This window comes from Nelumbo nucifera, chromosome 4, assembly GCF_055504915.1.
Source record: "Nelumbo nucifera cultivar China Antique chromosome 4, China Antique-T2T, whole genome shotgun sequence".
In the NCBI taxonomy this organism is placed as follows: Eukaryota; Viridiplantae; Streptophyta; class Magnoliopsida; order Proteales; family Nelumbonaceae; genus Nelumbo; species Nelumbo nucifera.
This window is the reverse complement of record NC_142652.1, coordinates 79,091,515-79,104,712: the sequence shown is the minus strand read 5'-3', so window position 1 is coordinate 79,104,712 and position 13,198 is coordinate 79,091,515. Positions and strand designations below refer to the sequence as shown.

The following is a 13,198-nucleotide window of genomic DNA, read 5'->3' as shown; positions in this document are numbered from 1 at the left end:
CGATGAAGCCTCAGACCCCAACAACCACATTGAGGGGTTCAAGGCAATAATAATGCTGCAACAACCACATTGAGCTTCTCCCAGCTGGTTGGAGACCCCCTCAGTTTGAGAAATACGATGAAGCCTCAGACCCCAACAACCACATTGAGGGGTTCAAGGCAATAATAATGTTGCAAGGCTCCTCAAAAGGTCCCATGTGCAAGGCCTTTGTCACCACCCTCCGCGGAGTTGCCAGGACCTGGTACGCCTCCCTTCCTTCGCAGTTCATATCCACTTGGGAGTAGCTAGAGACACGGTTCCTCGTGCAACTCACCACCATCCAAAGGCATTGGAAGACGTCAGTCAGGCTCATGCAAGTACAACAAAGGAAATGATAGACCTTAAGGGAATACTTGGCGAGTTTCAATTCTGAGGCCTTTCAAGTTCGGACTCTTGACTAGTCTGTGGCCATGACCGCCATCATGAGTGGGCTGTGCTCCTCAATGTTCAGTTTATCTTTGCAAAAGAACCCTCCACCCAACCTGAACACGCTCATGAAGCACACATAGAAGTATATAAATGCCGAAAGTGGCCCGAGAAGATGAAAACCCAGGGCAACAAGAGAAATCGAGATAAGTATTGCGATTTCCATTGAGACCAGGATGACGACACTAAAAGTTTCCACGACCTTCACCACCACCTAGAAGACCTCGTCTGACGTGAATACCTTCGTGGATTCAACGATATCAAAGAGAACAAACCTAGAGAACTGCACCACACTAATGAGCCCTCAGCCCGACCACCAGTCAGGGTCATTGCTGTCATCATAGGTGGGATGACCCTTAAAAGGGGAAACTAGGCATAAAAGATATACTCCAAGGAGTTGGAGTGCCATGACTATTTTGTACTGATGACAATCGGCACCGAGCACTAATGACAACTGGGCTGTACAAATTTAATAAATAAAGAATCGTTCAAGAACAAACGACCAAACGCTCGTACATAGCCCGACCGAACTCCACGTTGACCAACCGTTGCAGCGCAACAACCTCACGAAATACCTAACCGACCACAGATAGTTGAGGCCAAAACAAGCCCCTTGACGGGCACTATGGGAATGACGTCCCCGTTACAATGATAGGAGAACGGTCATCGAACTTCATACACCCTCCCGACTCGTAGTTGGAGCAAAGCTAACCAACTACCACGGCTAGTCCAGTCAAAGAGTGGGTTGATTGTAAAAATGTGGCTTTATATTTGTAAAAGTAAAACTTCATTAAAACAACCCTTCCAAACAAATCCTAAATACAATGGGCGATGAACCGGTTGATCGAAAGGTCACTCAGCATCCATCCGATCAAACCAGCATATCTGATGGTGTGCAATCTGACTGCTCCTAGTTGGAGGTGACTTGGCTTCCAGTAGACGACGAACGTGGAGATTTGCACAGAGAATTAGAGAACCCGGGGGTGCTTACCCGGCGAGGTCGCTCCGATGCTTAAGTCAGTAATGTGCGAGCTAGTAAGCAATAGTTGCACGTACCTCTACCCCCGAAGGGTTGGGGTCTTTATATACTGGAGTCCTCGCGGGATTTTCGGAGTGGTTCTGGGATTATTGCCGTGGTGAGGCCCATTACCGAATTGATAGGAGATAACAATGCCAGTCGATAAGGCATATCAATGCCATCAGAATCGGTCGGAGGAGATAAGGCCAGCTGTTACGAGGCGTGATCCCATGAAACGGGGAATCCGGTGACGAAATCTTCGGGGTCATCAATTGGAGGTCGGTCAATAGTACCCAAACTAATGCCACCTGGGTTCGGTCTGTTACGAACGCCGAGGTGCCTGATAACCGAAGTGATCTTGACGTAATCGTGCCCCGAATGAACTTGTCCCAAGGTGGATTCGCCTCCGAGGTGGGCTTGTCCCGAGGTGGTTCGGTTATCCGAGCTGGATCCATCTCAAACTTGGGTATGTCGGGATGAGTTGTCGTTCTGTCAGTTAGGTCGTGTCCACGTGTCCCTTTATTATTAGGTCGGGCCAAAGCACCCTACATCAATTGCCCCCCACTCCTCGGGCCAGAGGTCCTGACCTAGTGCGGGGAGTTCATGACGAGCCAGGTGGATTTGGCCTGAGGACCGGGCAGCTAGTCAGATGACTCACGGGTTGGACCTGTTCGGCCAGCCAGCTCAGCCAGGAAAACGCAGGTCGCGTCTGGTTTACGTGCGGACGTCACACGAATTATAAACTCCGCAGACGTCAAAAAACGCGCTAAACCGAATTTACCCTCAGGGGTCGCATAGCCGGTTTTCCTAAGCGCCATAGGATTGCTTTAATCTCGATCGTTAGTTTTCGGACATAGCGGCTATAAATAGGAGGGTCCGCGACTCATTCCTCGGCACAAATTCTGCGATTGAGCTCTCTCGAGGTCACGTCAGAGTCTTCCAGCTCGGTTTTCTTTTCGTTTCCCACTTCGTTCCTTATTTTCGGTGAGTCTCCCTTCTTTGGCTTTTTCCTGTTTTTCAATTATGTCGAGTTCTAGCATAGACAGACTTGTAGATAGTGTTAGCGAGGAGGGCGCTATTGTTCTTGCCGGGGAAGTCAGCCCACGGCAGGGTGCCTCCCCTCTCCGGTCTGCAGAGGGAACCTCTGACCCCGAAGTTCGGCTGCCTCGGTTCGGGGAGACCGAAGCCCAGGAAGAGGGTCTGTTCTCCAGGTTAGAGGCCCCGACTTCCTCTCGAGGTCGGAAGCCTGATGAGTTCGGGCCTTCCAAACTGTCTACGGACAAGTTGTTGTACCTGCCATCTCGGTATCGCTTTCCTAATAACTTAGTCTTTAGTCTCCCACTAGGTCAGTACCCTTGGGATCACGACAGGGCTACGCTTCCCTCTTCATCCCTTTCTGATAGAAGTTGTTAGTTTCTATAACATCACCATCGACCAACTTCATCCGAACTCTATTCGGAACATAGTTGGTAACATTTTCTTGTTCCATGCCTATAACCGACCCTTATCCCTTGATATCTTTAGCTCGATCTATGCGATCAAGCGAAACTCAGCTTGTCTACGCAAGGACGTACGACAGAGTTATTACATCTCCCCCAGGCTTAGATTCAAAATCCTGTTCGGCTGCTCGAACAAGGTTTTGGCCTAGAAAAGATGGTACCTCATCGTCCGTAACCCGAAGGCGTGGTCTTTCCCAACCCACAGGAGGGTGGCTACACAGGACCCTGGGGTTATCTTGGATGCGGAGACCAGGGCGGTGATTAACTCTTGGAGAGACCTTAGCTTCGAGATGAAGAGCTTCTTGGCCGAGGAGGTGCTGGTGCGAGCTGGTTTGAGCCCTCCTGGTAGGTTTCTTTTCAGATACTTGCTTCAAAGCACCCTTTAAATTTTTGGACTAACTATCTGTTTTTTGCATCTACGATGCTAGAGGTTGATGCAAGAAGCCTTCTGATGAGTTCTCGGAAGGGGAAGAATCGAAAGGCTGCAAAGAGGCTCCATTGGGAGGAGACTTCGACATCTGAAGCAGCCGAGGCCCAGGTTGTGGAGCCGATCTCCACCGAGCCCCCAAGGGAAGAGGCTAAACCCACGGACCCTGAGGTGGCTGTGATGGAGGGCTACGAAGAGGATGCCCATCCTCAGGAGCTGGAGGATACACCTGCGCCAGAAGGGCCTGCCGACGAGCCAGAGCTCACTCCTACTATTGGGGAGGAGAGCATTACGAACCATGTCTACGCGGTGCAGAAGAGCCGGGACGCTATCTTTCCGAACGAGGTCGCATGCTGGGCTGAGATGGTCCAGAGGCAGCTTCTGGGACTGGCCTCGAGTCACTGCATGGTGGTAAGTGTTCTACCTTTGGCATCGCTCTTTTCTCTTTTTTGTTTTTTTACTTACCCCGGCTTTCTTTTGATAGGTCAATTCTACTCTCCATGTGTTGGCTTGTCAGTTTGCGATCCCGTCGAAGCAGGCTCGGGATGCCAAGGTGGAGACACGAAAGCTCCATTGTGAGCTGGACTTAGTCAGGGGTGAGGTACTTCGGGCAATGAAGGGAGTTGAGTGCCAGAAACAGCTAATTCTAGACCTAGAGGGGCGGATCTCCTCGCTGACCGAGGAGAATGCCAAGCTCAAGGAGCAGATTTCTGCGTTGGCCGCGAAGGAAGAGGAGCTGATCGCGAAGACGACCGAGGAGAAAGCGCGGTTTCAACGAGAAATTGAGAACCTTGAAGCCATGGTCCAAGAGCGAACTCAGATCCTCGAGACCGCCATCAAGGAGGCATGGTCAGAGGAGAGAGCTAAGGCCGTTGAAAGCTTCAAGGAGTCCTCGAAATTCCACGCTCTTCAGGTTGAGTACGGTTCGAGCTCCTACCGCTCTGGGTTCAAACTTTGCAGATATTTGGTCCGACAGAAGTTCCCTGATCTCGACCTCGGTGCCATCACAATGGCAAGCTTGACTCCATAGGTGGCAAATGTGACGAACGAGGATCCTGACTCGTCAGAGGAGGATAGTGATGACGAGGTCGAAGTACTGGACCCCTCAGACGTGGATGGCAGTCCTCCTGCTTAAGAATCTTCTCTTCTTTTTTGTGTTTTTTTTTGAATCATGAATGTACACCCCGAAGCTATTGAGCTTGGGTCACAAATGAAGTCTTATGTACTTACAATCACTTTGTCAATGAAATATATCTTTTTGTCTAATCTCTGTGTAAAAATATTCTAAGTGTGAGTAACTTCCGATCCGGGCGGCAAATGTATAGGTTACCTGAATTGCCGAGCTATCGAGCTGGACAATAAGTAAGGATAACCAACCATAAAAATTTTCTAAGGGTAGATTACCCCGAACTGTCTTCCTAGGCTACTAGTAGGAGTAACTCGCGCGCGTGCTACTCATTTGAATGTCGGTTATCTATAACGGGTCCAACCTGTTGTTATATGCTGAAGTGGGCTAGACATCATAGGGCTTACACCCGAGTTGTCTATGCCTTAGGAATTTAGAGGTATTTTGCCTATGCCAAAGAAGCGACTAGGACTTATATGCCCATGCCGAAGAGGCGATTGGGTTTTGGGCGCCCATGCTGAGGAGGTGACTTGGACTTATATAATGACGAGTTCGTCTATTGGGTACCTTAGCTCTTAGGCCTTGGGGGCGACTTGTTGTCCACCCTTCTTGATTCTGTTCATGCCGAAGAGGCGACTGGGGCTTATACAATGCCAAGGTCTTTTAGCAGCTCGACACTTTTAGTCCTTAGACTTCTGGGAGTGACTTATGGTCCGCTCTGTAGTTAGGCGATTACAGATAGTATCGCCTCAGGTTGTTGATGTTCCGCGCCCAGGGCACCTGTTTTCCTTCTAGGGTTTCGGGCTCGTACATCCCTTCCCGAGCACCCACTTTACTCGGTAGGGGCCTTCCCAATTTGGTTCGAGCTTACCAACACCGAGCTCAGGCACCATGACTTTATGAAGTACTAGGTCTCCAACACCGAAGTTCCGCTTCTTGACTCTGGCATTATAGTACTGAGCCACTCTCTGTTGGTAGGCTGCAGTCCGGATGTATGCGAGATCCCGTACCTCTTCAACTAGGTCGAGGTTGGTGTGTAGCTCGTCATCATTTGCCTCTTCGACGTATGCTTCCAGGCGTAACGTAGGCACCTCGATCTCAGCTGGGATCATTGCCTCTGTGCCGTAAGTGAGGTTGAAGGGTGTTTCTCCCGTGGCGGTCTTCACAGTGGTTCGATAAGCCCACAGTACGCTGGGCAGCTCGTCTACCCATAGACCTTTAGCTCGGGCTAGGCATGCTTTCAGGCCACGGAGGATGGCCCTGTTCGTGACTTCAGCTTGACCATTTGCTTGGGGGTGTGCCACCGAGGTGAAATTCTGATGTATCCCCATCTGACTGCACCAATTTTGAAACTTAATATCTTCAAATTGTTTGTCGTTGTCGGAGATAAGTACTCGGGGGAGTCTGAAGCGACACACTATGCTTCTTCAGAAGAAGTTTTGGATGCTTCGTGTTGTGATCATTGCAAGAGGTTCGGCCTCCACCCACTTTGTGAAGTAGTCTACTGCTACCACTAAGAATCTCCTCTGTCCTATCGCTGGCGGGAATGGTCCAAGGATATTGATTCCCCACTACGCGAAGGGCCATGGGCTAGTGAGATACTTTAGGTCAGCAGCAGGTTGGTGGTGGACATTGACATACCTTTGACACTTGTCACATCTTTTAACGAGCTCGATCGCATCCGCCTTCATCGTTGGCCAGTAGTAACCTTGTCGTAGCGCTTTCTTGGCGAGAGCCCTGGCCCCCAAGTGTCCACCACATAGACCTTCAAGAGTGTCACGGAGAACAAGCTCGGCTTCTGAGGGTCGTAGGTAGAGCAGATAGGGAGCATGTAGGATCTTCGGTACAGCTGTTTGTCTAGTATGACGTATTTGGCCGCCTGTCGCTCTACTCTTCTAGCTGCATTACGATCTGCAGGGAGGGTCCCGTGAAGCAGGTAGCTCGCAAGCTGATCGATCCAGCTCGGCTCTGCTTGTGTAACAGGAGCAACCTCTTCTGCCCCCCGAGAATGCTAGGCCGAGGCAAATTCTCTATGTACACTGTCCTCATGGTGTTGTCGCTTGTGCTGGCTAACCGGGACAAGGCATCGGCCTCAGCGTTCTCGGATCTCAGGATCTGTCTGATGAAGTACGACTAGAAATCACACAGAGCCTCTCTGACTTTGGCTAGATAGGCGACCATGGTTGGCTCGCGAACTTCGTACTCGCCGGTGACCTGGTTGACCACGAGCTGGGAGTCACTGCAGATGTCGATATGCCTGGCTCTTACTTCATTTTCTAGGGCAAGACTGGCTATCACTGCCTCGTACTCCACCTCATTGTTGGACACGACGAACTCGAAGCGATGCACATACTCTAGCTTCACCCGCTTGGCCCGTATAAAATGATACCAACTCCGCTACCTTGCTGATTTGACAAGCCGTCCACATGGAGGATCTAGGGCTCCTCCTCCCAGGTTGGCGTTGCTCTGACCGGGGGAGGTGCCGCACTGGTGGAAGCTTCTCCTCTGTGCTCGGGCTTAATCGGTTCAGGAACCACAGTGCTGAAGGTACATTCCGCGATGAAGTCAACTAAGGCTTTGGGCCTTGATTGCTATCCGGGGCTCGTACTGGATGTCGTACTTGCTGAGTTCAATGGCCCACTTCGTCAACTGGAGGAGCTCGGAAAGGCTGATCCGGTTTTCCTCCTCCTCGAGCTGGCTCACCCTTCTTCCTCTTTTTTGTCCCCGTTAGTTGAGGTCTCACCTTCTCTTTTCCTCTTCTCTGGTAGATTCTCGCTCTTCTGGTTCATCTCTTCCTCTGTTTCGATGAATTGGTCGAGCTTGAGGAACTTAGTAACATCGGATAGATTCTCCCTCCCTCTGGACTATGCCGAGCAGGCTTTCTTGGGACCTTGGGCACCTCTTGCTTGTGATGAAGTGCGAGGTAAAAATCTGCACGAACTGCACCCAACTCTTAATTGTCCCGGGTGCAAGGTTTCTATACCATGTGCGAGCTACTCCTTTAAAGGTGGTGGAGAAAGCCACACACACGTAGGGTTCATCTGCCCCGGCTAGGTGCATCTGCGAATGAAATGAATCTACGTGGTCATTTGGATCAAATGACCTGTCATACTTGTCTAGGGGAGGTACTTTGAAGTCCTTGGGCATTGGAACTGCTAGGAGCTCAAGAGATAGGGGAGATGGAACAGAGAGGAGTGGGAGGGCCAAGGTTAGTGCTATTGGCTTTGGGCTGGTCGGGCTGGCTTTGGGCTGCAGCTCGGCGAGCCTTGTGACGCCGCTTCTGTTGCTTCTTCACTGGCTCCGCGTTAGTGCTATTGGCTTCAGTGTTATCAAGCACTGTTCTTGCAGGGAGCTACTCAGACTGCTGGCGGCGGCTATTGTGAACTAAGGGGCCTAGTCTAGAATCCGCAGCCAGAACTCCGAATCGGTTTTCTGCCAAAGGAACTTCGAACTGGGAGGGCCAAGGTTATACGGCCTTGGCAGGCTAGGTATCTCCCGACCTATTCACCTGTTGGGAGGCAGGAGGAGTAACCTGTCTCTCCCTCCTGCCACGGGACGAAACCTGGCTCCCGTGAGGGTTCTAGACTTGGGAGGTCTCTCCCCGGCGAGGAGGGCACTTTCTCTGGCAGCGATGCTTGACTTGTTGTGTGGCCGAATGCCAAGGTGGAACCGGCTGCTGAGTTTGCTGATTCTGCGGCAATGGGGGAAACTGCTGGTGGTACTGCTACTGATAGACGTGGTGCAGGACTTGTTGCTAATACAGTTGAAACTGCTGGACCTATTGCATTTGAGCTTGCATGGCCCGAATGCAGTGCACCAGGTCGTCCAATTGATTCTGTCCAACCGCCGGGGGGATGACATAAGGTTCGGCGAACGTTGCTCCCACCGTTAGAGGAAGTGGGGCATTCACCGGTGCAAGAACTTGAAATACATTGAGAGTGGGGATCCCGTCCACAGAGAGAGGTATGGTGAAATGTCTGAGGTGGGCTTGTCCCAAGGTGGTTCAGTTATCCGAGCTGGATCTGTCTCAGACTTGGGTATGTCGGGATGAGCTGTCGTTCTGTCAGTTAGGTCGTGTCCACGTGTCCCTCTATTATTAGATCGGGCCAAATCACCGTATATCAACATCCATTCCACATGCTGGCTTCATCATGCCCGTGTGATTTCATAGGATCAGATCCATGTGGATACCAATCTGATGAACTTTACTTTATTCGGAGACTCTTTCCATCAGGTGATTCCAATATGATCAGACGGTTGATCTCATCAAATCAGATTGAGATGTAATATCGGAGACAACTGAACGGTCAATACGCTCCCGACAGAAAGTCAAAGCCAATACACCGTAAACTTGCCTGAATTTCGGTACAAATTTGAAAAACCTAGAAATTCGGAGAGAGAGGGGAATTTCGACTTTCGAGGGTCGTCCCTCGTCCGACGTCCAATTCCATGCACGCAAAATGGAAAGTCTAATTATCGTTACATCTGAAATTTCTCCCTTCGCCTTCTTTAGCTTCCGATGTATCCTCTTCAAATCAAACCCCCCAACCCCAAAACAATATCAGATCGCAGTACTATTGTACTAGTCTCCCTCCTCCCCTTCGTAATAATAAAAACCCTAGTCTTTTAACCTGAAACTTGGCCGACTTCTCTTCGTCATTACATTCTTCCGTTCGCCGGTGGGGATGGAAGGCTTCCGGTCGACTTACCGGCCACACGGGAGCGACCGGAAGATCGAGATCGTGAAGGGCAATGTCTACAGTCAGAACCAGGTATACGTGTCTCAGCCTCAGTCGTCCGATCCATCACCACCCCCACCACCACCATCCGCCACCACCACTAATGTTAATAATAATAATAATGTGAATAGAAGCACACCTGCAACGAAATCGTTGAGCTTTTATGATGCTGAGCTGAAGAGACGAAAGCGGGTCGCCAAGTACAAGGGCTACGCTGTCGAAGGGAAGGTTAAGGAGTCTTTGAGGAGGGGGCTTCGTTGGATCAAGAACATGTGCTCTGATATCGTCCATGGCTAGATAGATACAGGAAAAGTGGCAGAAGACGAGAGAAATAACCAAAAACGAAAAAGGTAGAACCGTAGAAGGCTTTCTTTTGCGTGACGGGACACGCTTTGGTGTTCCTTTTTTTTCGTTTTCTTGTCAATTGAAAACCCTTTTTTTCCTTGACCTTTTGTATTTATTTTTTTGTTTTCTTCTTTTTGTTTCTAAAATTCTTCGTCTGAGAATGTGTCGTTCGTTCTGGGTTGAGTCTTGAGAATGCGTTCGTCATTATTTATTTGTTAACAGGAGAACATCTGTTAGTAAATTGAAATTTTTTGGACTCAGATTAGTCCATGTATGAACAATGCTAGGAAGGAGGCGATTACCTTTGAGAAATTTGCGTGTGGCTCTTCTTTAATTAATATCCATAAACAGTTTTTTTCCCACAATTTTATCTCCTCTGTTGTTCTTTTGTAAACCATTTTCGAGATTAATCTACACAGTCGTAATTATCTTCTGTTTATTTTCTTTCCTTGTCTGTTTAATCACCACGAATTATACAAGGCAAATGCGGAATTCCGCATTTCAGGTTCGCTCAGTTTAGAAATACGTGCAAGGTTTTGCTTTGTGCTTTTCCCAACTGAGCCTTAACCGTAAAGACAGGGACTAGGGAAGTCTGGGAAATCTTGCCACCTGGCAAAATTCGTATCTAGATGTGCAACTTGGGCAGCTAAATCTGGAGTTCACACATACGCCCCACTACCACTAGTAATTGTGATCTGCTCCTCACACAGGGCGCTACGCACCTACCTCACAGGCACATGTCACCCTGCATTGAGAATATCTCCATGAATAATAATGTATAAGTACAGGAGATGTTCCCAATGCATGGTGAGATGTGCCTGCAAAGAGCAGATCTCGTCTCCCCCACTAGTGCCCTATAGTATATCCCAATTCCCAACGTGTATACATCTACCGTAGTACCGTACTTGCGATTAGGAGATACTCTCAAGTCTCAATACAGGGATGGGATGTGCTGTGGGGCACTTGTGGGGCGCCATATGTAGGACGCAGATGTGTATTCATCAATTCACAATTTTACACAGTCTGTGCTTGGACTTTTGGTCCTCAAGTCTTTTAGTTGAAGGGATGTGCTGTGGGGCACTTGTGGGGCGCCATATGTAGGACGCAGATGTGTATTCATCAATTCACAATTTTACACAGTCTGTGCTTGGACTTTTGGTCCTCAAGCCTTTTAGTTGAAGGCTTGGCTCCATTTAGGAAGTGTGCAAATGTAAATATGTACCTAAGCCCAGTTTGGAAGGAGTACAAATGCAAATGTGTAGAGTGCAATACCTTAATACAAATGCAAATGCAAATTTTGTATGTACCTAAGCCCAATCCAAGCCTGACCCTCTTATACGCATTCATATAAGCATACATATAAAGATACATATGTGCCTATGTATATACAAATTTGCATATATGTATACGCACATATATGTCAAATTTCAAAGTGAGCTGATTGACCAACCTAAACCCAATATAAACTTGAGCCCAATTCAAATGAACCAAATTTCAGTGCAGGCTAGACCCAAGTTGGACAGTTCAGGTTTAACTTTGGGATGGGTATAGGGATGGGCATTATGTTGAATCTTAATCTCGTTATAGATTAAATCTAATGGGGTTTGATTGATCAATTACATGAAAAGCATATCTGTACACATATTTTAGAAAATAGTTTTTTCTTTGAGTTCACATCTCCGCCTCACAACGTCCCTCCCCAAAACGCCCCACAGCACATCCCCGCCATGTATTGAGAGCATCTCCCAATGATGACATCATCGGCTCTGGTACATCATTGGGAGATGTTCCCAATACACGGCGGGGATGTGTTACGGGGTGGAGATGCTGTCTCTTTTTCTCTTATAAAAAGCAGTTTTTAACTTATCACAAATAAGAAAATTACTGAACTTGTTTTGAGTTTTTAAATATGAGTTTATTTACACTCCCTAGAAATATAAGAGGAGAGTATGGAGACTTGCTACTGCACAACACACATGCACAATTCGATTTGCTACTGTCTCATGAGAGGTTTCTTCAACAATTATTCGTCTCTCTCAATTTTGCTACTGTCTCACAACTCAAATTTGCTACTGTCTCATAGAACAATTTTCAACACATTATGCCCAATTCTTAGGGTTGGGCTTGGGTTGATTACAGACCTAGCTTAGCTCACCCGACTTACACCATGATTTGTACCTGATAAATCAGCACCCAACCCATCCCAAGCACAAGCCCAATTGAATTGCATTAAATTTCGTTGTGGGCTAGACCCTGGTTGGACATATTGGGTTTAACCTCAAGTTTGGTCTGGGCTTGGGCCTTAGGTCTAATTCCTAGATTTGGGCATGGGTAGACGATAAACTAGGCCTAGCCTACCCAACTCGCTTCCCTATTCGTACGTGATAAATCAGCGCCCATTTTTAGTCAAAATGTAGCATATAGCATTATTAACTAATACCAGAATTCAGGTCCAAAACAAACTGCTTGTACAGGTCCTTGCATATCCTCCTTCCCCCCACCGCCCCCCCAAATTATTAGGTAAAAGTACGGAATTCACGGTCAGGATACATTCCCCTATACTTTGGGCCTAGTAAATTCTGATCTGGGCTGATTGGTACTTCTCCCAAAAAAAAAACTATTTCTATTTATTGGATAGCCCCACTTAACATCCTTTATTCAGGTGTTTTATGATGTTTAATATTTTATAAAAAATGAAAGAGGAGGATGTTGACCATATATTTAAAAATTATGGTGAAACAAAACAGATTTGATCATTATTAAATCAGAATTTTTTTCAGTCCAAATGATTTGACCCCTCCTTTGATTAGTGGGCAAAGCTCATGAAGAAAGATGATCTTGAGAAAAGCATGGTTATGGAACTATGACACATCTGGAAGAACAGAAATCAAAAAACTTTCACAAATAGTTCGTTCCCTCCCTAAATAAATAATTTTGGATAGAGCTGTAAAAGAGTTCTTTTCTCTAAATGAGAATTCAGATAAAAGTTGGAAGTTTATTACGTGAACCATGAAAATAAACTTTGATGCTTCTTGTTTGAGTGACGGGATGTGCTCGATGGCCGCCATTGCAAGAAACCACTTTCGGAAAATTGTGGACTATAAAGGATACTCTCTTGGATTCACTACAAAAAATGCTGCTGAAGCATGAGCAACGTGGGAGGTTCATAATTTGGCTTTAAATTTCAGGGATCTTCCGAACATAATAGGGGACTCAAAGCTTGTCATCTCCTGTCTCAATGGCCAGGTCACCCCTCAATGTATCTTTAGGAACGTAGTTCGTGACTGCTTGTGGATGAAGGATCAGTTTGAGTTTGAGCATGGAGTTTGGTACAGACATGTTTTTAGTGAAGCAAACCAAGTGGCTAACCAGCTCGCAAGTGAAGCTATGTCTTTTCCTTCAATTGCTACATCCCTAAACCTTTGTAATCTCCCATGGGCTTTAGATTTTATTTGTTTGAATGATTTGTGGGTCGTGCTACCCCCATCTTGTGGAGCACCTCCTGGCTTCTATCAAAAAATGTTCTAATTTTGTCCCTATTTTTATTGAGCTCTAGCTTGAACATTAACAGATTTTCTT

At 47.5% G+C, this 13,198-nt stretch overlaps 1 protein-coding gene across 1 annotated transcript; it reads left to right on the top strand.

Moving 5' to 3' along the window:
- The first annotated feature begins 9,220 nt into the window (after positions 1-9,220).
- LOC104605179 (uncharacterized) lies at positions 9,221-9,571 on the top strand. The gene has a single exon (XM_010269816.1). It carries the CDS (start codon positions 9,221-9,223, stop codon positions 9,569-9,571), a length of 351 nt encoding a protein of 116 aa, XP_010268118.1.
- The last annotated feature ends 3,627 nt before the right edge of the window (positions 9,572-13,198 follow it).

Bases quoted from the DNA above. Each gene is read 5' to 3' on its own strand.
- LOC104605179 (XM_010269816.1), top strand. From the start codon at position 9,221: ATGGAAGGCTTCCGGTCGACTTACCGGCCACACGGGAGCGACCGGAAG.